This window comes from Pristiophorus japonicus, chromosome 26 (assembly GCF_044704955.1).
Source record: "Pristiophorus japonicus isolate sPriJap1 chromosome 26, sPriJap1.hap1, whole genome shotgun sequence".
Classification (NCBI taxonomy): Eukaryota; Metazoa; Chordata; class Chondrichthyes; family Pristiophoridae; genus Pristiophorus; species Pristiophorus japonicus.
Window position 1 is genome coordinate 22,710,195 of NC_092002.1, and position 24,325 is coordinate 22,734,519.

The 24,325-nt window shown below is 48.5% G+C and overlaps 1 protein-coding gene across 1 annotated transcript in view; it reads right to left on the minus strand.

Annotated features, from left to right (window-relative positions):
- Positions 1-11,581, minus strand: part of LOC139239243 (regulator of microtubule dynamics protein 3-like) — a 74,338-nt gene extending 62,757 nt beyond the window's left edge. The window contains exons 1-4 of the mRNA XM_070867938.1: positions 11,089-11,581; positions 9,281-9,403; positions 7,611-7,733; positions 3,036-3,297 (exon numbers count right to left, since the gene is read on the minus strand). Of these exons, the coding sequence (XP_070724039.1) occupies positions 3,036-3,297; positions 7,611-7,733; positions 9,281-9,403; positions 11,089-11,522 (942 nt within the window). The 5' untranslated portion in view covers positions 11,523-11,581. The remainder of the gene's footprint in view (positions 1-3,035; positions 3,298-7,610; positions 7,734-9,280; positions 9,404-11,088) is intronic.
- Between the last annotated feature and the right edge of the window lie 12,744 nt (positions 11,582-24,325).

The window sequence follows — 24,325 nt, forward strand, 5'->3', positions numbered from 1 at the left end:
GGATGCTCCATAGATCCTCGCGATTGACAGTGTCAAAGGCTTTTGTAAGGTCGAAGACGACTATGCACAAGGGCTGTTGCTGTTCCCTGTATTTTTCCTGCAGTTATCGCGTTGCAAAAATCATGTCCGTTGTGCCCCATAGGGGGACGAAATCCACACTGCGACTCCAGGAGAACTCTGGCGACAACTTTCCGAGTGGCTGATAACAGGGAGATTCCTCTGTAGTTGCTGCAGTCGGACTTGTCCCCTTTTTTAAAGATAGTCACGATCACTGCATCTCAGATCTCTCGGCATTCTCTCCTCCCTCCAGATGAGAGATGAGGCCATGTATTCGGACCAACAGTGCTTCTCCGCCATACTTCAGTGCCTCAGCAGGGATTCCATCCGCTCCCATAGCCGCCTTGTTTTTAAAACGTCCTATGGCTTTTTCAACCTCATGCAGTGCTGGGGTTTTACGGAGGTGGTGGCGGGTAGCGTGATGTGGGATAGAGTCGAGAACACTTGGGTCAAAGGCAGAGTTTCGATTGAGGAGATCTTCGAAGTGCCCCTTCCAACGGGCCCTGACTGCCTCGGTGTCCTTGATGAGTGTTTCCCCGTTCTTGGCCAGCAGTGGGGTGGGGCCTTGGGTGTTTGGACTGTAGGTGGCCTTGACTGCGATGAAGAATCCTTGCACATCATGGCTGACGGACAGCTGCTGTATCTCCTGTGCTTTCTCCATCCACCCTCTGTTCTTTAGGTCCCGGGTTTTTTGTTGGACCTCAGCCTTGAGCCATCTGTAATGCTGTTTTGCTGCTCCCGAGTTGGGTTGTTGTTTCAAGGCTCAGAAATACCCTGCGCTTGCGATCTATTAGCTCTTGGATCGCCTGATCATTCTCATCAAACCAGTCCTGGTGTTTCCTGGTTGAGTGACCGAGCGTCTCTTCGCAGGCACTGGTTATGGAGGCCTGGAGGGCAGACCAAGCGCTGATGGGCATTCTGCGTCTTGGGGTCATCAAGGCACGCCAGGTTAGCTGCGAGGCGTTGACTGTATTGGGCTCACTTAGCTGGGTCCTTAAGTGCTCCGGCATTGACTTTTTTGCGACACTGCTTCTGCTGCCCCCTCCGCTTTTGAGCTATGTTGATGTCAATGATAGATCGGATTAGGCGATGGTCCGTCCAGCAGTCATCAGCTCCTGTCATGGCGCAGGTGATGCGCATATCCTTGCGATCCCTGCTCGGACGATGACACAAATGATGACATTTTTCCAGACAGCAGCTGATGATGATTCTGCCATTCCCATTTACACCTCTTCTGGAACCATCTTTTGTTTCTTTACTTGTCCCATTGCCGTCTCCTTTTGTCATTTAATAACTCTTGCCTTCCACCCCATCACCTTCCCATTTGTTCTTTCCTCCCATTTCCCCTTTCCCTGCCTCTGTACTTGATTCTAACCTGTTACATCTCTCACATTTTCCAGCTCTGATGAAAGGTCATCGACCTGAAACGTTAACTCTGTTTCTCTCTCCACAGATGCTGCCTGACCTGTTGAGTATTTCCAGTATTTTCTGTCTTTATTACAAACTCACCTTGCTGGACTGACCAAGACCAGCTCCTGGAGAGAGAAAAAGCATTGTGTCTGGAAGACATTAATGGGGAACTTGTATTGTTGTGGGTTTCTAAAGCACTCTTGAACATCCACTATGCTCTTTACTACCAGTATATTTTGAAATTTATGTAATCTACATATTCTTACAACAAAATATATTTGGAATCATAGCCTACACTCTATATTATAATGTGTTTAAATTTCAGTGACATTTAATTCCATTTTACATTTAAAGGTGGCTTAGCTGAAATGGTCTTAATTAACAAAACTGCAAGGTTCAATGAGAGTTATGCTGCACTCTGTCCCAAGATGAACTTGCTGATGTGGTTAAGAGATTTTTGTTTTAAGCAATGTAAAGAATCAATTTTGAAGAGATTCTTTTCACTGATTTTTAGGATGTTGATTTGCAGCTGTTATCAATTTGCTCTGTTCCCAGGAGAACACAAGAATTAGGAACAGTAGTAGGCCATACAGCTCCTCGAGCCTGCTTCACCATTCAATAAGATCATGGCTGATCCTTGACCTCTGCTCCGTTTTCCCACCCGATAATTCCTCAATTTCCTAGAGTCCAAAAATCTCAGCCTTGAATATTAGCAGCCACAGCTCTTGGGGTAGCAAATTCCAAAGATTCACAACCCTCTCTGAGTGAAGAAATTCCTCCTCATCTCAGTCTTAAAAGGCCGTCCCCTTATCCAGAGACTGTGCCCCCAGTTCTAGACACTCCAGCCAGGGGAAACAACCTCTCAGCATCTACTCTTCAATCCCCGTCAGAATCTTAACACCTCTCATTTTTCTAAACTCCAGAGCGTATAGGACCAATCTACTCAATCTCATCCTAGCACGACCCTCTCTTCCCACAAATCAATCTAGTGAACCTTTGTTGCACTACCTCGAAGGCAGGTAATTCCTTCCTCAGATAAGGAGACCAAAACTGTGCGCAGTACTCCAGGTGTGGTCTCACCAAAGCCTTGTACAATTATACCAAGACTTCCTTACTCTTGTACACCAACCCCCTTACAACAAAGGATGTGGCTGACGTTGACAGGGCTGCATTTATTTCCTGTGCCTTGATTTACAACCGAGTGGCGTGTTGGATCACTTTAGAAGACATTAAGAGCCAACTACATGGTATGGATTAGAATCTCGTGTCGGCCAGATGAGGTGGTGAGAATGTCGGGGGAGAAAGTGTCGGGCAGAACGAAACAAAAGCTTAACGTTGGAAAATAGAAATAAAATTATTTAAAAAAAAATCAAGTTTCTTTAGTAGTTATTTAGTAAGTTAATCAGCGCAGTAATTTTCTATTAATGGATATTTATTAAATACTATTTCTATGGGCATTGAGCATTGAAGCCAACATTATGAATTCTAAAGAGAATGTTTCTTGTAAGCTTGCTGCATTATTGCAAGCTGGGTAATGATTGTGTAACAACGGTTTGTACTGTTTTTACCTTATTTTTATTGTCTAAAAGGACTTTGAATCCTTGTTCTTGTTCCTCTTTGCTCCCATTGTGTAGTCGGTCTACTTCGAGCAGCAGTGAAGCCATTTCATTCGATTCTTTTTCTGGCAATAGCGAGCATTGTACAGGCTCAGCCTCCGGTTCCAGGGTTGGGGAGAAATTCAGAACCTGCACCGAATTGCTGTCTTCTTCTTCTTCTTCTTCTTCCTCTTCCTCCTTCTCCCCCTCTGTGTCAGTAGGTGCTGTGGTATAACTGGAAGTAAGTGTACAATATCTTGTCACTTTCAGTTTTGTTTCCCAAGGTCAGTTGGTGAATATCATTTTGTTAAAAATATATACATCTACACCAGCTGGCAATGGAGTTGGGAGACTTTAGATATTTGTTCCACAGAGCCCCCTCGCAGCTGAACTTCACACTACATTGTGACAGTTGACATAGCAAAAATGAATGCGAAATGTTGATACAAAAATGCAATCAAAAATGTGGACAAGACTTAAGGTTTGAGGACATGAAGGGCTGAATGGCCTACTTCTGCACCTATTTTCTATGTTTCTATGAAGTATGTGATCTACTCAAAGTTGTAAAATAATATTTCGATGGATACTAGAGATTGATATACAGGACTTCAAACTTGACTAAGATGGTCAGACAAGATTAGAACTTTGGGATCTGTCTGTAAACATGAGCAGAGCTCAAAAAAGTTTTTTCTGACTGGAGACCAAGGGAAGACCTGGGGTCTTCCAGGGATCAATCAGTATTAGGACCATTGCTTTTCTTGTTATATATAAATGACCTGAACTTGGGTACAATTTTGAAGTTTGCAGATAGTTGCAAATTTCAGGGGGACATAGGCCTACTGGTGAAATGGGCAGACACATGGCAGATGCAATATAAAGTGGATAAGTGTGAAGTGATGCACTTTGGGAGGAACAAGAGGCAGTATAATCTAAAATGGTACTTTTTTTTTGGGGGGGGGGGGGTGTTGGGGGGAGGTTGCATATTTGCAAATTTTTGAAGGTGGCAGGGCAAGTTGATAAGGTGGGTTAGAAAGTATGGGATACTTGGTTTTGTAAATGGGGGCATTGAATATAAAACACAGAAGTCATGCTAAACCTTTACAAATCACTGGATAGACCTCGGCTAGAGCTCAGTGTACAATTCTGGGCACTGCACTTTAGAAGGATATCAAGGCCTTGGATAGGGTGCAGAGGTTTACCAGGATGATATCAAGGATGAGGGATTCAGTTATTGCAGAGAAATTGGTGAATCTGGGATTGTTCTCCATGGAGCAGAGAAGGTTAAGGAGAGACCTAATAGAGGTATCTAAAATTATGTGGGGTTTTGAAGGAGCAAGTCGGGAGATTCTATAGACTCTGGGTCAGTTCCTATGGATTGGAGGGTAGCTAATGTCACCCCACTTTTTAAAAAGGAGGGAGAGAAAAAACAGGGAATTATAGACCGGTTAGCGTGACATCGGTAGTGGGGAAAATGTTGAAATCAATTATTAAAGGTGAAATAGCAGTGCATTTGGAAAGCAGTGACAGGATCAGTCCAAGTCAGCATGGATTTATGAAAGGGAAATCATGCTTGACAAATCTTCTAGAATTTTTTGAGGATGTAACTAGTAGAGTGGATAAGGGAGAACCAGTGGATGTGGTGTATTTGGACTTTCAAAGGGCTTGTGACAAGGTCCCACACATGAGATTAGTGTGCAAAATTAAAGCACATGGTATTGGGGGTAATGTATTGACGTGGATAGAGAACTGGTTGGCAGACAGGAAGCAAAGAGTAGGAACAAACAGGTCCTTTTCAGAATGGCAGGTAGTGACTAGTGGGGTGCCACAGGGCTCAGTACTGGGACCCCAGCTATTTACAATATACATTAATGATTTCGACAAAGGAATTGAATGTAATATCTCCAAATTTGCAGATGACACTAAGCTGGGTGGCAGTGTGAGCTGTGAGGAGGATGCTAAGAGGCTGCAGGGTGACTTGGACAGGTTAGGTGAGTGGGCAAATGCATAGCAGATGCAGTATAATGTAGATAAATGTGAGGTTATCCACTCTGGTGGCAAAAACAGGCAGGTAGATTATTATCTGAATGGTGACAGGACTAGGAAAAGGGGAGGTGCAATAAGACCTGGGTGTCATGGTGTATCAGTCATTGAAAGTTGGTATGCAGGTACAGCAGGCGGTGAAGAAGACAAATGGCATGCTAGGGGATTTGAGTATAGGAGCAGGGAGGTCTTACTGCAGTTGTACAGGGCTTTGGTGAGGCCTCATCTTGAATATTGTGTGCAGGTTTGGTCTCCTAATCTGAGGAAGGACATTCTTGCAATTGAGGGAGTGCAGCGAAGGTTCACCAGACTGATTCCCGGGATGGCAGGACTGACATATGAAGAAAGACTGGATTGACTAGGCTTATTTTCACTGCAATTTAGAAGAATGAGAGGGAAGCTCATAGAAACATATACAATTCAGATGGGATTGGACAGGTTAAATGCAGGAAGAATGTTCCCGATGTTGGGGAAGTTCAGAACCAGGGGTCACAGTTTAAGGATAAGGGGTAAGCCATTTAGGACCGAGATGAGGAGAAACTTCTTCACTAAGAGAATTGTGAACCTGTGGAATTCTCTACCACAGAAAATTGTTGAGGCCAGTTCGTTAGATATATTCAAAAGGGAGTTAGATGTAGCCCTTAAAGCCAAAGGGATCAAGGGGTATGGAAAGAAAGCAGGAATGGGGTACTAAAGTTGCATGATCAGCCATGATCATATTGAATGGTGGTGCAGGCTCAAAGGGCCAAATGGCCTACTCCTGCACCTATTTTCTATGTTTCTATGAATCTTTTCCCTCTGGTAACCAGAGGTCATTAATTTAAAATCATTGGTAAAAGAAGTGGAATGGAAATTAGAAGAATTTTTTCCACAGAGGGTTGTTAAGATCAGGAACGTGCTACCGGACAGGATGATGGAAGCAGGTTCCATAGGAAATGTCAAAAGACAATTACTTGAATACAACTAATTTGCAAGGTTTTGGGAAAAGAACTGGGGTTTGAGACTAAATTGGACCACTCTTTCAATGGGCCAGCACAGACGATGCGCCAGATTGGCCTGCTTCTGTGCTATAAGATATAAATTATCTACTCTCTCAGAATCGGACATGGTAGATACTGCCACCTTCTCCATAGGTGGAAGATTAAAGCATCCCCATCATGCGACTGTGGATGTCCTAATCAGACCCTGGAGCACATCATTGAGCACTGCCCTCAGAGGGAATTCACAGGCAGCCTACAAGATCCACACTGTTACACTATTTCGAAGAGCAATCCAATTAGTACCACTCCCGTGCTCTTTCCACATTTCCGTGAAATTTTTCCTCCAAGTATTTATCCAATTCCATTTTGAAGGCTACTATTGAATCTGTATCCACCACCCTATCAATGCATTCCTAATCTTAACCACTCATTGCATAAAAACATTTTTTCTCCGGTTGCCTCTGGTTCTTTTGCCAATCACCTTAAATCTCTCATTATCGACCGTTCAGCCATTGGAAACAGTTTCTTTTTATTTCATCTATCCAAATCCTTTATGATTTTAAACACCTCTATCAAATCTCCACTAAGCCTTCCGTGCTTGAAGGCGAGCAACCCCAGCTTCTCCAGTCTATTCACGTAACTGTAATCCCTCATCCTTGGAACCATTTTAGAAAATGTCTTCTGTATGATCTTCATGTCCTTCCATGTACGAATAATTTTGACAGATTTACAAGTTGTACACACATGTCCAACATGAATGGGACAGCATTTGCAGCTCACCATTAACATTCCAGTTAGTTTTCCCACACAGCTCAATTTCCAAGAATACGGTCTGGTATGGCACTGAGCAATAAAGACCACAAAGCTCTTGTTTCAGTTAGCAGTCTGTGCTGGATCAGTTGCTCTCAGCTGGGACAATGCTAGGGGTGCTACACGCGGTCTCAATGACGCTAGATTACAGAGAGGAAACTGTTGTCCAGTGAGTGCTGTTGAAAAGTGCGTGAGGAAGATGAGAACAGGAGCAGCATCAGCTGCGATGGCTCTGCAGTTGAATAGCATGCAGACAATCATGATCTGGTTCACAATGAAGAATGACCATTTAGTCGAGGCACTGTTGAGTGGTGGAGCCTGTGCGTCATGACAAGTCAGTTCCCCAAGGAGAGGAGCAGGGAAATTTGGAAGTGCATTTAGATATATCAGAACAGAATTGTGATAAGCATGCCATTTAATCATACTGCTCTGGATTGTGTCCAGACAATAATGCACTGAAAATGGCAAAAGATTTTGACAAGCAAGGCTTTATAGACAAGATAAATGATGGCATGCAAGCACAGGCAGTTTAATGAATGTATTTAGCTCCCATTAACAGCAAGCTTTTAAATCCATCGACTTATTATTCCCTGCTTAGTGAGGTTTGAGTTGGTGACTCTTTAGCTACTGTGTAACACTTCAAAAACATTTCACGTGTCAAAAGTGGCCTGAGGGAGGGCAGAATAGTGTTACAATAAGATTAAGTTCAGTTTATTACCCAGGTGCCTGCTGAAATTGAAGAAATGGAGACTCAGCATCCAGGCCAGCCCTGTTATCTGTCAATGATGCAGTTGAAAAAGCAAGCAAGGAGCTGTCTAAATCTGCAGGGCTTCCTATTTGTCTGTGGAATATAAAAGAAACGTAAATTCTTACTTTCAATCCTCACCACAGGATCTGCAAGGCTCACACACATATTTCATCCTCCTGGAGTATCAATTTAAAGTGGATGCCTTACCATTTGTATCCTCTTCAAAACATAAAAAATAAAGAATTATGAATATTAACCTGAACACTCGCTATCCAGCTGAAAGCTTGAGATTAGAGCTGTCCCAATCCTGGATGGTTCTGAAATAACATGTGCTGTCTTGAAAGACTTTCAGTTTACTTTAGCTGGATATTTCTTACACCACAAGTATACTTTAACAGAACTATTCCGTGAGGCACCTTCTTAAATTATAGCGAGCGACTTTAGTGCTTATACTATCATGCACACATGGATGTATATAAACGTGTGCCTACGTACACATGGGCACACAGGTACACACACAAGCACACGCACAGGTACATGAGTGCACACACACAGGTACATGCACACAGATGTACATGCACACAGATACAGGTACACATGCACAGGTACATCATAGGCAGACCCTCGAAATCGAGGAAGACTTGCTTCCATTCTAAAAATGAGTTTAGTTGGCTGAACAGTCCAATACAAGAACCACAGTCCCCGTCACAGGTGGGACAGATAGTCGTTGTGGGAAAGGGTGGGTGGGACTGGTTTGCCGCACGGTCTTTCCACTACCTACGCTTGATTTCTGCATGCTCTCAGTGATGAGACTTGAGGTACTCAGTGCCCTCCCGGATGCACTTCCTCCACTTAGGGCGGTGTTTGGCCAGAGACTCCCAGGTGTCGGTGGGGATGTTGCACATTATCAAGGAGGCTTTGAGGGTGCACTCACACAGGTACACGCGCACATATATACAGGTACACACACACACACACGCAGAGATACACACATACACACACACACACACACATACACTCTCACACACACACGTGTGGCCAATAGAGGAATGTCAATGTAAATGAAAGGCCCATGCACACAGTGAATATTAAGCAGCAGGAACAGCACAGGGCAGTGAGGAAGATGAGATCAGGAGCAGCATCAGCTATGTGGCTCTGCAGTTGAATAGCATGCGGACAATCACAATCTGATTCACAATGAAGAATGACCATTTAGTCGAGGCACTGTTGGGTGGTGGATCCTGTGCCTCATTACAAATTAGTTCCCCAAGGAGAGGAGCAGGGAAATTTGGAAGTGTATTTAGATATATCAGAACAGAATAGCGATAAGCACTCCATTTAATCAAACTACTCTGGATTGTGTCTAGACACTCATGCACTGAAGATGGAAAAAGTTTTGACAAGCACTGCTTTATAGACAAGATAAGTGACGGAATGCAAGCACAGGCAGTTTTATGAATGTATTTAGCTCCCACTAACAGCAAGCTTTTAAATCCATCGACTTATTATTCCCTACTTAGTGAGGTTTGAGTTGGTGACTCTTTAGCTACTGTGTAACACTTCAAACACGTTTCACGTGACAAAAGTGGCCTGAGGGAGGGCAGAATAGTGTTACAATAAGATTAAGTTCAGTTTATTACCCAGGTGCCTGCTGAAATTGAAGAAATGGAGACTCAGCATCCAGGCCAGCCCTGTCATCTGTCAATGATGCAGTTGAAAAAACAAGCAAGGAACTGTCTAAATCTGCAGGGCTTCCTATTTGTCTGTGGAATATAAAAGAAACGTAAATTCTTACTTTCAATCCTCACCACAGGATCTGCAAGGCTCACACACATATTTCATCCTCCTGGAGTATCAATTTAAAGTGGATGCCTTACCATTTGTATCCTCTTCAAAACATAAAAGATAAAGAATTATGATTATTAACCTGAACACTCGCTATCCAGCTGAAAGCTTGAGATTAGAGCTGTCCCAATCCTGGGTGGTTCTGAAATAATATGTGTTGCCTTGAAAGACTTTCAGTTTACTTTAACTGGACATTTCTTACACCACAAGTATACTTAAACAGAACTATTCAGTGAGGCACCTTCTTAAAGTATAGCGAGCGACTTTAGTGCTTATACTATCATACACAAATGGATGTATATAAACATACGCACAGGTATACATACAGGCACACGTACACACGGGCACACAGGTACAACGGTACATGCACAGAGGTACATGCACACAGGTACACACGCACACAGATACACATACACATCATAGGCAGTCCCTCGAAATCGAGGAAGACTTGCTACCACTCTAAAAGTGAATCCTTAGGTAACTGTACAGTCCAATACGAGAACCACAGTCCCTGTCACAGGTGGGACAGACAGTGGTTGAGGGAAAGGGTGGGTGGGACTGGTTTGCCGCACGCTACTTCCGCTGCCTGCGCTTGGTTTCTGCATGCTCTCGGCGATGAGACTCGAGGTGTTCAGTGCCCTCCCGGATGCACTTCCTCCACTTAGGGCAGTCTTTGGCCAGGGACTCCCAGGTGTCGCTGGGGATGTTGCACTTTATCAGGGAGGCTTTGAGGGTGCATGCACAGAGGTACAGGTGCACACGCGCACATATATACAGGTACACACGCACAGGTGCACACAGACAGATATATCATCATGGCGGTCCCTCGAACGAGGATGACTTGCTTCCACGAGTTCACAGATGTTTCAATGAAGGACCCGATGTTCCAGTCGTGAACAAAAAATTGAGGGGGTGGAAGATGACTGTGCGTGGATTGTTTTTAACGTGTGGTGGCCGTTGCACACCAGCCACCACACGGGCTTGACAGAGCTAGGTCTTGGTCCAGTGGCGAGGGTTAACCAGGACGACTGGAGACTAGCTCTGCTGCACGGACCCAGTGCGCACACATATCGCCGTGTGGGCTGGGCCCGTGCTGTCCCTGGGCCCTCGGCTCTTCTGGGTCCCGAACCCTCATTCACCGCACCTCTGCCATGCTCTCTCGCCGCTCCTCCGCCACAAACATTCGCCGCACCTCCGCCTCAATCAACATCACTGGTAGGCGGGTCGGTAACCAGAAGACACAAATTTAAGATAATTGGCACAAACAATGCAGTGAGGAATTCAGAAGAAATGTTTCTACTCAGCGAATGCACTGCCTGACGGGCTCCGGGAGTAATCCAGATGCGACTACTTTTGAGGTCCTGCTTATTAATCTCTTTCCTAGTTCCCTAAACTCTGCCTGCAGGAGATTATCCCTCTTTCTATTTGTGTCATTGATACTGATATTATACAGGAACACGTGTAGACACACACACACGAGTATGGCCAACACGGGAACCTCAATGTAAATGAAAGGCCCGTGCACACAGTGAGTATTAAGCAGCAGCAGGAGCCCGGGGCAGTGCCCTCGCCACACCCCCCCCCCCCGGCCTCACTCACTCACCCCGCCTCACTCTCGCTATCCGAGGCCTTGCCGGCGGTGGCGGTGAAGTAGATGGAGACGGACTCGGCCGAGTCGTCGCTGTCGCGCTTGGCCTCGTAGCGCCGCTTCCTGCGCCGGCCGCTCTTGCGCTGGCGCAGGCCGGCCTGGCGCTGCACGATGCCCTGGATGCAGTCCTTGAGCGCCGACACCTCGGCCTTCAGGCCGTCCAGGCAGCTCTGGATGGAGTCGAGGTGCCAGCGGATCTCCAGCTGCTCGTCGGTGGGGCTGGCGGCGGCGGCGAGGGCCGGCGGGGGCTCGGGCGGGCCCAACGCCTCCGCCAGCCGCCAGCCCCACACCTTCCGCCGCCTCCACACGTAATACACGGCCAGCAGGCCCGACGCCATCCCGGCCCCCGCCAGCACCCCGGCCGCCCTCAGCTTCTCCGCGCTCGACATGGCCGCTCACGCCGCCGCCGCCGCCATCTTGCCGGTTGCTAGGGACGCGCGAGCGCCGGGCGGACAGCCGCCTCAAGTCTCGCGGGACTTGCCGTCCCGCCGCCGCCATTTTCACCCTTTCCCGCTCCTTCACCATGGCAACGCCAACCGCGCCCCCTCCCTCTCTCCCTCAAGCCGGGGTGGGCGGACCCGTAATCCGGTTGATAACGCCCCCCGCAGGTAGGCGCTGACTGGGCGGCGGCGTGAGGCGGTGTTAACACCAGGTGCGAAATTCGATTGGTTTTTTTTGTCCCTCGAGGGCGCAAACGCGCAACGCCATGATTTAACGAGGACCAAAGAGACCTTGGCGCGCAGGCCCACAGATCCCCTGAAGGTAGCAGGCCAGGTGGGAGAAGGTGGCTAAGAAGGAATACGGGAGGGAGTAGCATGCGGCGTACCGGCCCAGAAATCGGCGCGGTACCGGCCGGCAAGACCATCAGCGGGCTCGGGGCTATCGGCAGGAGCAGCGTGCGGCGGTCTGCCACTGCAGGGAGCAGCGCGTGCTGCTGTGTCAGCCGTCGCCCTCCTGCAGCAGCACGCGCTGCTCCCTCCGATGGCTGACTGCGGTGTGGGCGGGTGCAGCAGCAATGGCGAGGTCAGGGCGAAGGAGAGTCCGTAGAGGGATGTGATTGGGCCCGGGAGAGGCGCGTGTTCGGGGCCCAGGGGCAGCACGGGGCCAGCCCACACTGCGATATGTGTGCGCACTAGGTCCGTGCAGCAGAGCCAGTCTCCAGTCGTCTTGGATAAACCTTGCCACTGGACCAAGACCTAGCTCTGTCAAGCCCGTGTGGTGGCTGGTGTGCAACAGTCACCCCACGTTAAAAAAATCCACGCACAGGCATCTTCCACCCTTCAAGATGTAGTTCGGGACCTGGAATATTAGGTCCTTCATTGAAACACCTGTGAACTCATCTGTTTTCGGCATGGAAGCAAGTCATCCTCGTTTTGAGGGACTGCCTATGATGATGATGATGAGAATACAAGAGCAGTGGGGTTATGTTTGAACTGTATAAAACACTGGTTCGGCCCCAGCTGGAGTACTGCGTGCAGCTCTGGTCACCGCATTACAGGAAGGACGTGATTGCACTGGAGAGGGCACAGAGGAGATTTACGAGGATGTTGCTGGGAGTGGAGAATCAAAGCTATGAGGACACATTGGATAGGCTGGGTTTGTTTTCCTTGGAATGGAGGAGGCTGAGGGGAGACCTTATTGAGGTGTATAAAATTATGAGGGGCCTGGATATAGTAGATAGGAAGGACCTATTTCCTTTAGCAGAGTGGTCAACAACCAGGGGGCATACATTTAAAGTAATTGGTAGAAGGTTTAGAGGGGAATTCTTTTCACCCAGAGGCTGCCTGAAAGGATGGTTGAGGTAGAAACCCTCATCACATTTAAAAAGTACCTGGATGTGCACTTGAAGTGCCATAACCTACAGAGCTACGGACCTAGAGCTGGAAAGTGGGATTAGGCTGGAAAGCCTCTTGTCGGCAGGCGTGGACACGATGGGCCGAATGGCCTCCTTCCGTGCTGTAAACTTCTATGATTAACACTGCAATTCACTTTTCAGGAAGCAAAACTGAATTTCGCAGTTCCAGGCTGCAAACCCTGGCATTAAAATCTGCACTCAGCTGGTGTCACCACCTCAAAGTCAGCGATACTGAATTTCAATTCCCTAGCATTTATATAGTGCCTTTCACGACCACCAAGGATGTCTCACAGTGCTTTACAGCCAACGAAGTACTGTGTTTGGAGTGCAGTCACGGTTGTAATGTAAACCCCCAAATCCCAGCCACTCTTTTTGAACCCCCAGCAATCTCTGACAACAGGAAAGTGCGAAGTGAGGCATTTCGGGAGGAAGAAGGAGGAGAGGCAATATCAACTAATTAACTGTATTATGGAAAGCCAGCATGGAGACAGATCAAGGTAACAGAGAGGGTTGATGAGGGCAATGCGGTTGACGTAGTGTACATGGACCCCAGCCCGACATGAGGTCGAAAAGGCCAATAGAAGAACAACAAGGCCTTAGGAGCAGATGGAATCCCCGCTGAAGCACTAGAACATGGCAGAGAAGCACTATTGGCACGAATACATTAACTAATTTCTTTTATTTGGAAGGAGAAGAGCATGCCAGGGGATCTCAGAGACGCCGTAATAGTAATGATCTTCGAGAAAGGGGATAAGTCCGATTGCGGTAACTACAGAGGAATTTCCTTACTGTCTACCATAGGAAAAGTTATCGCAAGAATCCTCCTCAACCGCCTTCTCCCTGTGGCTGAAGAGCTCCTCCCAGAGTTGTAATGCGGTTTCTGCCCACTAAGGGGCACAATGAACATGATCTTCACCGCACGACAAATTCAAGAGAAATGCAGGAAACAAAACCAACCTCTGTACATGGCCTTCTTTGACCTGATAAAGGCCTTTGATACTTTCAAGCGTGAGGGATTATGGAACGTCCTCCTCAAAAGTTTGTCATCATCCTCTGCTTGCTTCATGATGACATGCAAGCCGTGATCCTGACCAATGGATCCACCACAGACCCAATTCATGTACGAACTGGAGTGAAGCATGGCTGTGTCATTGCACCAAGGCTCTTCTCGATCTTCCCTGCTGCAATGCTGCATCTCATCGGCAGTAAGCTTCCCGCTGGAGTGGAGTTAATCTATAGAACAAATGGGAAACTGTTCAACCTCCGTCGCCTTCAGACCAGATCCAAGGTCGTCCCATCTTCTGTCATCGAATTATAGTATGCAGATGTCACTTGCGTCTGTGCTCACTCGGAGGACAAACTCCAAACAATCGTCAACACGTTCAAAATAGCGTTCGAGCATGGCCTTACACTAAACATTCCTAAAACAAAGGTCTTCTATCAACCTGCCCCCACCACATAGCACTGACCCCCGATTAGCAAAATCCATGATGAGGCCTTGGACAACGTGGACCATTTTCCATACCTCGGGAGCCTACAGTCAACAAGGGCGGACGTCGATGACGAGGTCCAACACCGCCTTCAGTGTGCCAGCACAGCATTTGGTCGCCGAGGAAGAGAGTGTTTGAAGACCAGAACCTAAAACTGGTACAAAGCTTATGGTCTACAGAGCAGTAGTGATACCTGCCCTCCTGTATGCTTCAGAGACATGGACTACATACAGCAGGCACATCAAGTACCACCAACGCTGCCTCCGCAAGATCCTGCAAATCCATTGGCAGGATAGCCGCACCAACGTCAGTGTTCTCGTTCAGGCCAGCATCCTCAGCATCGAAGCATTGACCACGCTTGACCAGCTCCGATGGACAGGCCACATTGTCCGTATGCCCGATACTAGACTCCCAAAACAAGCGCTCTACTCGGAGCTCCGACACGGCAAACGAGTCCCAGGTGGGCAGAGGAAACGCTTCAAGGACACCCTCAAGGCCTCCTTGAAGAAATGCAATATCCCCACTGACACCTGGGAATCCCTGATGCAAGATCGCTCTAGGTGGAAGAGAATAATCTGGGAAGGCACCGAACACCCCGAGTCTCTTCGGTGGGAACAAGTGGAGACCAAGCGCAAATAGCAGAAGGAGCGCGTGGCAACCCAAGCAATCCAACCAACCGGCCCTTCAACTAACGTTCTTTCCAACCCCCGTCTGCCTAACCTGTGAAAGTTCACGCATCGAACTCATCAGTCACCTGAGAACTAATTTTTAGTGCAGAAGCAAGTCTGAGGGACTGCCAAAGAAGAAGACGAAGGACTTCCAAAAGATGTTTGACAAAGTGCCACTTAATGGGCTTACCAGCAAAGTTGAAGCCCATGGCATAAAAGGTGGAGTGATTATTTGCAATAGTTATTTGTGCGTCCTTCCGCGCATGCGCGCCCTGGACACCGTCACGTGCATGTGCAGACTCCTCTAACCCGAAACCAGGTGAGCCCTGTATCATGAGGAGCCCGGAACTGCTGCCGCCCACGTTGCTTTGCTGAGGAGCCCAGGGCTGCTGTACCATTGCCGACCACATTGCTTTGCTCATTTAGACTTTTGCCTGAACATTTTCTTGGCCTTCTGTAGGAGAGAAAAAAAATCGGAGAGAGAGAGCGACTGGGGAGAGAGAGAGAGAGACTGGGGAGAGAGAGAGAGAGACTGGGGAGAGAGAGAGAGAGACTGGGGGTGGGGAGGAGAGATAGTGGGGCAGAGGGAGAGTGGAGGGAGAGTGAGAGACTGGGGTGAGAGCGAGAGACTGGGGGAGAGAGAGCGAGAGACTGGGGGAGAGAGAGAGAGACTGGGGGTGAGAGAGAGTCTGGGGGAGAGAGAGAGAGACTGGGGAAGAGAGAGAGAGACTGGGGGGAGAAAGACTGAGGGGGGGGGGGGTGGTGGGGAGAGATAGTGGGCCAGAGAAAGAGAGAGTGGGGAGAGAGTGAGACTGGGGCAGAGAGAGAAAGGGGACAGGGAGAGGGGATTGGAGGAGAAGATGAAGGAAACTCAGGGAAGACAGATCACATTCTTCCAACCCCATCCCCTTTACACCCACATCCAATTTCATGGAAATCTCGGTGCGTGTGTGACAAGTGACATAATTGGAGTAGATGAAATCCGGAAGTCACGACACTGTCACAATTCACTTTATACCCAATAAACCTGTTAACAATCCGTGACCCACACAGCGCCCCATCTATGGTGTGACGGGGGAGGGGGGTGGTGGTGGTAAGGTCAGGAACTTGGCTGGGGGATGCAGGAACTTCTCTGGGGGGGGCTGGAACTTAGGCTGGGGGGCAGCAACCTGGGCTGGGGGGGGCGGTGGGGGGGGGATGCGGTCAGGAACCTGGGCTGGAATGGGGCTTGAACTTGGGCTGGTGGGTGTCAGGAACTTGGGCTGGGCGATGGGGCAGGAACTTTGGAGAGCGGGGGGGCTGGGGGGAGGTCATAACCTGTGAGAGTGAGCTCTCTCCTGTCTAGAGTCGACAGTCAGAATGGCTCAAATTATACTTTGCAAAGTCATTGATTACGTATGCAGGGTGATTCTAATTACACATTCCAGAGAAACTGCTGCATGTGTCTTATGGATCCAGTTATTTGCACTGTTTCTGGCTGATTGGCACTCCATTATCACATGACCCCTGATTGTTGATTGGTCCCCTTGGCGGATAAGCCACACCCAGAAGTTCCTCTAGAATGTGTAATTGGAACCGCCCAGCCCAAGTTCTGAGTGACTTTTTAAAGTGTAATTCAAGCCATTCTAACTTCACACCTTCCCTTCAAGCAGTCACAGAGAGGATAGAGCTCCCAGCAAAATCCCTGACCTCCCACCCCACCCGCAGCCCAAGTGCAAACCCCCTCCAGCCCAAGTTCATGCCCCACAGCCTAAATTCCTGATCTTTTCTGCCCCTCCTCACTACCCCCGCATTAGATGGGCATTGTGTGTGGGTCACGGATTGTTAACAGGTTTATTGGGTGTGGTGAATAGTGACAGTGTCGTGACTTCCGGATTTCATCCACTGTCGCTGTAAAGGGCGTTGTGATAGGTTCCCTCTCTTCCCTCCCGCTTTCCCATTTCTCCCTCTCCTCCCCCGTCTCTCTCTCTCTCTCCCTCCGGTCTCTCTGTCCCATCCATATCTCTCTCTCTCTACCCCCCCCCCCCGTCTCTCTCACTCCCCCGTCTCTCTCCTCCCCATCTCTCTCTTTCCCACCCCCATCTCTCTCTCCCCCGTCTCTCTCTCCCCCATCTCTCTCTTTACCACCCGCATCTCTCTCACCCCATCTCTCTCTCTCCCCATCTCTCTCTCTATCCCCATCTCTCTCCCCCCATCCCCCATTTCTCTCTTCTCCCCATCTCTCTCTCTCTCTCTCTCTCTCTCTCCCCCCATCTCTGTTCCCTCCCTATCTTTCGCTCTCCCTCCCCATCTCTCTCCTCCCCATCCCCCATCTCTCTCTCCTTCCCCCCACCCCCTGCCCCTCTCTCACGCCCTGCCCGCCACTTCTCTCTCTCACCCCCCACCCCTCTCTCACCCCCTGCCTGCCGCCTCTCTCTCTCAGCCCCCCGCCCCTCTCTCTCATCTTCCCACCCCTCTCCCTCACCCCCTGCCCCTCTCTCTCACCCCCTCGCCCCTCTCTCTCACCCCCTCGCCCCTCTCTCTCACCCCCTGCCCCTCTCTCTCACCCCCTTGCCCCTCTCTCTCACCCCCTCGCCCCTCTCTCTCACCCCCTGCCCCTCTCTCTCACCCCCTGCCCCTCTCTCTCACCCCCTGCCCCTCTCTCTCACCCCCCGCCCCTCTCTCTCACCCCCTCCCCTCGCTCTCACCCCCCCGCCTCTCTCTCTCACCCCCCGCCTGCTGTCTCTTTCCCCCCTCTCTCTCCCCCTCTCCCACTACTTCCAATGTTTTCTCTCCCACAGAAGGCTGCAATAATGCAAAGGATGGAAGCAACGTTTCAGCAGCAGATGCCATGCGGATTGGTCGGGGCCCCACTTCCGGTTTCGGGTCCGAGGAGTCTGCGCATGTGTGAGAGGCATCAGGGGTGGAGTCCAGAGGATGTAGGTGCAGTTAAAACACAGTGCATATAGACACTCTGGTGTCTTATCCTCCAAGTGGATCAATCAATAATCAGGTCATGTGATCAAGGGGATCCAATCAGAGCATTTTTCTGTTGTAAATAAACATGTGCAATAAAAGGGACAGTGGCAGCATGGATACGAAATTGGTTAAGTGACAGGAAACAGAGAGTGGTGGTGAACGGTTGTTTTTCAGACTCGAGTAAGGTACACAGTGGTGTTCCCCGGGTATCAGTACTAGGCCCACTGCTTTTCTTGATATATATTAATGACTGCAATTATTGATATAAATAACTTCAACTTGGGTGTACAGGACACAATTTCAAAATTTGCAGATGACACAAAACATGGATGTATCGTGAACAGTGATGAGGATAGTGATAGACTTCAAGAGGACATAGACAGGCTGGTGGAATGGGCGGACACGTGGCATTGAATAAGTTCCTGAAGGAAAAATAATTGCAGGGATATGTGGAAAGGGCAGATGAGTGGGATAACCTGAAGTGCTCTTGCAGAGAGCCGACACGGACTCGACGGGTCTGTGCCAGCTCTCTGATTCTATGGACAGCAGCCAGTCAGACTTGGCTGTGCCACAACCTCCTTGGGACTGGTGTCGGCTGCTGCAGAGCCCTCCGGCACAAGCGGGGAGACAGCCAAACTGACGCCAACTACTGCGACGGTTCCTCTCCGGGAATGCCCGCCACTACCAGAGCCATGCAGACCTAAAGATCTGAGCGACTTCGACTTTCGAGCCACAGTCTGCAGGGAACGGGCGAAGGAAGGTGTAGCGACACAACACGACGAGCCTGCTGATATTTGACCATCAGCTGTTGTCCTCACTTAAAGAAGGAGAAACTTACATTTCTATAGAGCCTTTCATGACCCCAGGACGTCCCAAAGTGCTTTACAGCCAATTACCGTATATACTCGCGTATCATGCGACTTTTGAAGACCTAAATTGTAACCTAAATTTGGGGGGTAGCATGATACGCGAGATACAACATTTGCGGGTGTGAAGTGGTGGCCAAGATTAGGCTGTTAGGCTGTTAAGCAGACCGTATCCACGCTGAATCTCGGCAGGTATCTCCTGGGCTGGATTGCAGCCTCCATTGTCACTTGTACTGTATCTTTGCTGTGGTCTAGAGATCGCCACCCACAACTCCCTCTGAAGTTTGCTGCATTATTAGAGGCTTTAACAATCAAATCTCCATTTATCTCAGCCCATGCTTCTTTTACCTGCAAACACAGTAGAGGCAAATCCGGAGCCTTCATATTCCCTCCCTTCGTAAATGATTTCTCTCCTTCCATCATCCAGTCCTTCCATTTCTTTCTTATATTGTCTTTAAATGGCTTATTAATGGATACGTCAAGTGGCTGAACGACGCTAGTCAAGCCAGCTGGAATGATTGCTATATCGGTGTTCGATTCGCAAACAGCTTTCACAACAGAATCCACTCGATGTTTCATGATTCGGTTGTTAAGGTCTGTATACGATCGTTGTTATGTGTTAGGGTACTTGTTACGTGTTGGGTACTTGTTAAACTTGTTTGAAAGCCTAGCCTAGTGGCATCTGGTATCTCAAAAAAGTGACTCGCATGATACATGAGATATATGATAAAATCATGTTTTGGGGACGAAAATTTAGGGGTCGCATGATACGTGAGATCGTAGGATACGCGAGTATATACTTTTTTGAAGTGTAACGTGGGAAACGCAGCAGCCAATTTGCGCACAGCAAACTCCCACAAACAGCACCGTGATAATGACCAGATAATCTGTTTTTATTATGTTGATTGAGGAATAATCATTGGCCCCAAGACAGCGGGGATAACTCCCCTGCTCTTCTTCAAAATAGTGCCGCGGATCTTTTACATCCACTTGAGGGAGCAGACGCGGCCTCAGTTAACATCTCATCCGAAAGACGGCACCTCCGATAGTGCAGCACTCCCTCAGCACTGCACTGGGAGTGTCAGCCTAGATTTTTGTGCTTGAGTCTCTGGAGTAGGACTTGAACCCACAACCTTCTGACTCAGAGGCAAGAGTGCTGCCCACTGAGCCACGGCTGACACTTATTCAATTAATTTTTTAGAATGGAGGGTCATTTTTTTTATTCATTCATGATATCTGGCATTATTGCCCTGGTAGTGGAGGGAGTGAATGTTTAAGGTGGTGAATGGGGTGCCCATCAAGCGGGCTTCTTTTTCGTGGATGCTGTCGAGCTTCTTGAGTGTTGTTGGAGCTGCAATCATCCAGACAAGTGGAGAGTATTCCATCACACTTCCTGACTTGAGCCTTGTAGATGGTGGAAAGACTTTGGGGAGTCAGGAGGGTGAGACAGTCACCACAGAATACCCAGCCTGTGACCTGGTTTTGTAGCCGTAGTATTTACGTGGGTTGTCCAGTTACGTTTCGGGTCAGTGGTGACCCCCAGGATGTTAATAGTGGGATTCGGAGACGATAATGCCATTGAATGTCATGGTGGTGGTGGTTAGACTCTCGTTTGTTGGAGATAGTTATTGGGTTCAATTTTCCCCAAGCCCGTTTTCTGGCATATTGCCAGAGTTACGCCCGTTTTTCTAGGCCAGAAATGCGGCAGAAATATTTTGCCAAACTTTTCCCGATGTATAATTTGAATTTGGCGCCGCGCAGCGTGTCCAGTCGCCTCGGGGGCGGAGCCTGCTGTCTGCGCCAAAAAACAATGCCGCACCTTCTGCGCATGCGCAGGAAAAAAAGTTATGTTTTTGACGTCGTTCCAATGGATGCGCTTGCTCAGTACAGCTCGGATTTGGCAGTCGGCCATTTTTAAAGAACCAGTTGGGTGTGTTACAAGTGCTGCGTGAGAACATTGGAAAAATCGTAGCTGCTGCAATGCAAGATGCAATGCAGTGCAAGGACCAATAATTTCTTACAGGAAAAAGTGGAGGCACTAGTTACTGTGATTGAAACCAGATGGCAAGAGCTGGACACCAGCAGAGGTCACATAAAAGTTCCACTAGAAGAAATAAAGAAATGTTGGAACCAAGTTGCAGAAGATTACTGCACAATGGTGAACACCACGAGATCTGGAAGCCAGTGTAAAAAGAAATGGCAGGACCTTGGTCAAGTAGTTAGTGTAAGTAATAATTTCATTTTTCAATGGAATTGCAATTGTAAATGTGACCAGCTGTATATGTCCCACCCAGCAGAAAGACGCTCTCTCTAAAAAGTTGCATTTTCATCTTTGCAGAGGAAAGTGGCACACAACAAAAGGGAAAGAACTCGAACAGGAGGAGGCCCAGCAAATCTGCACCCACTGACACCCTTGGAAGAGAGGGTCGCTGCTTTGACGGGTCCTGCCTGGAAAAAAGCAATCAGTACAGCACAAGCTGGGCCCACACTCGAGGGAGAGGGTAAGTCCTTCAAATTCATCGTGGCCCTTCAAATCAACCTGTTGCCTGGCCTGCGATGTGTGAGCCGACTCATGCCACCCATCCTGCCCCCTCCTCTGCTGCTAACCATTTGACTGTTCTGTTATATTTTCCAGAACTTGAGGCCAACCCTGATGGTGCAGAAGAAGATTCAGACGCGGACAAGCCTGAAGAGGAGAACATCTTCCAATCCATCCATGGGGGTGAGGGGGAAGGGATGGAGCTGGCTGAAGCCCCCACTGTTTTACTAACTTTGGAAGAGGTGCCGCTCATGGAGGTGACAGCCCCTTCCATGACTAGTGGTTTGAGTGTTGATGGGACATTCCATGGTTTCACACCTTCTGAGGTTGCGGGTCCCAGTGGTGGGGTGCAGCGAGGCACACCCAGGGCCCCACCTTCCCAGGCTGCAGGTTCCAGTGGTGTGGTGTGAGCCACACCCACGGGGAGGAGGGGAAGGAGAGCTCGACCATACTCTGCTGAGATGCAGGATCTAACAGATGTGGTTCAGATGATGTCATTGAGTGCGGAGAGCATTGATCTTATGCGATCACTCCTGGACACCATCAGTGGGGCGAGTGATGAGGCAGCAGGACTGTCAGGAGAAGTAACAACATTCTCACGAGAAATGGGAACGATATCCGGGACCATCAGTGAGGGAATAGTGGCCATGAGGGAGGGAATGTCAGAGGTAGTGCAAACCACGTCACTGACCGTGAGGGAGGGAATGTTGCAGGTCGTTGAGACACTGTCAGGGTACATGATGGACGGCATGTTGGAGTTGGCTGCTGCAATAAGGGAACACGCCCAGACCCCACGCCCATTGACAGAATCAACTGCCACACCCACTCCAATCGCCACACCAGCCTCTGAAGAGCCCAAACCGGGCCCTCCACTTGCTGCCTGGGCCTTCCAACTTGCCGCCTGATGTTGTCGCCCCCCCCCCCCCACCCTCAAGAGGTGCTCAGTACCCGAGATGTTGGAAAGAATAAGCTTGGTACCAAGCCCAGAAACACTTCGCCATCGCCTGCGGGCAGAGGTGGTGGGTTGTCCAAGACCGAGCGCAGCGAGCGGTCTTAGAATAAGGTGAAGGAGAGATGGGTGGGTGCAGCCTTTCTTTGCTGCTGCTGTTGTTATTATTGTTACTGTTGTAACTGTTTTTTGTAAGTTTTGTAAATTTACAAGTTTATAAATGATCTTAAAGTTTTTAAGTGATCTTAAAGAGTGATCTTAAAGTGAAGTTTGATACAAGAATAATTTTATTAAAATTAAGTTATTGTAAACTTTTGAATAAAATATATTTTACATTAAAACTGAACCATATTCCATTAACAACACAACATTACGGAACAGCTCCAAACAGTAAACATGTCCACCTGCCATAGTTGTCGCTGAGCCCTCAGGGTCTCCTCTCTCCCCCCCACCCCCTCGCTCCTCCACCCTTTGAGTCTTGTGACTTCTCTCTCTCCCTCGCCCTCCCCGAGCTCCAAGCCTTCCAATTGACACCTCTCTCTCTCTCTCTCCTCCCCCTCCCCCGCCACGGCTTGTTTTGTAGCCAAACCCCCGAGCCGCTGTGTCCGGGCGCGAAACTGATGCTGCCGGCCAAAGCTACAACCCTCCAGGCCTTCTTCAAGACGTTCGGTGATGGCATGTGAGTGAATAAAAAAATGAGAAAACTTATGAAATCCAACAAATTTACACTTCGACATTGGCAGGTTAAAAAATAGTCGAACTGTATTATTGATTTTGACACCCTCCAAAATCTTCGATTTAAAAACAATAGCACCTTTCAGCGCAGATTTGGTAATGTGCGCTGGTTTTCTTAACTCACCAGAGGTTTGTCGGGAGTGACTGGTTCCACCAACCTAAGAGAAAAAAATGGTGGCCAAACTGCAAACAACTGAAAAAAACGGCGCAGACATGAGGAAACATAAAAAAAACTGGTCTAGAAAAATCGTAACTAAGTCAGTGACGCCAGTGCAGATCACAGGGGGAAAGTTTGAAAAAAATAAATCTACCAGAAAAAACGGCGCACGCCAAAAAAGCGGCGCAAATGACCGGGGAAAATTGAGCCTATAGTCTGGAACGTGTGTGGTGCAAATGTTACTTGCCACTTATTAGCCCAAGCCTGAATGTCATCCAGGTCTTGCTGCATGCGGGCACGGACTGCTTTATTATCTGAGGAGTTGTGAATGAAACTGAACATTGTGCAATCATCAGTGAACATCCCCACTTGTGACCTTATGATTAAGGGAAGGTCATTGATGAAGCAGCTGAAGATGTTTGGGCCTAGGACACTGCGCTGAGGAACTCCTGCAGCGATGTCCTGGGGCTGAGATGATTGACCTCCAACAACCACAACCATCTTCCTTTGTTGTAGGTATGACTCCAGCCAATGGAGAATTACCCCCTGGTTCCCATTGACTTCAGTTTTACTAGGGCTCCTTGATGCCACACTCGGTCAAATGCTGCCTTGATGTCGAGGGTAGTCATTCTCTCCTCACCTCTGGAATTCAGCTCTTTTGTCCATGTTTGCACCAAGGCTGTAATCAGGTCTTGGAGCTGAGTGGTCCTCTCGGAGCCCAAACTGAGCATCAGTGAGCAGGTTATTGGTGAGTAAGTGCCGCTTGATAGCACTGTCGACGACACCGTCCATCACTTTGCTGATGATTGAGAGTAAACTGATTGGGCAGTAATTGGCCAGATCGTATTTGTCCTATCTTTTGTGGACAGGACATACCTGGGCAGTTTTCCATGTTGTCAGGTAGATGCCAGTGTTGTAGTCGTACTGGAACAGCTTAGCTAGAGGCGAGGCTAGTTCTGGAGCATATGTCTTCAG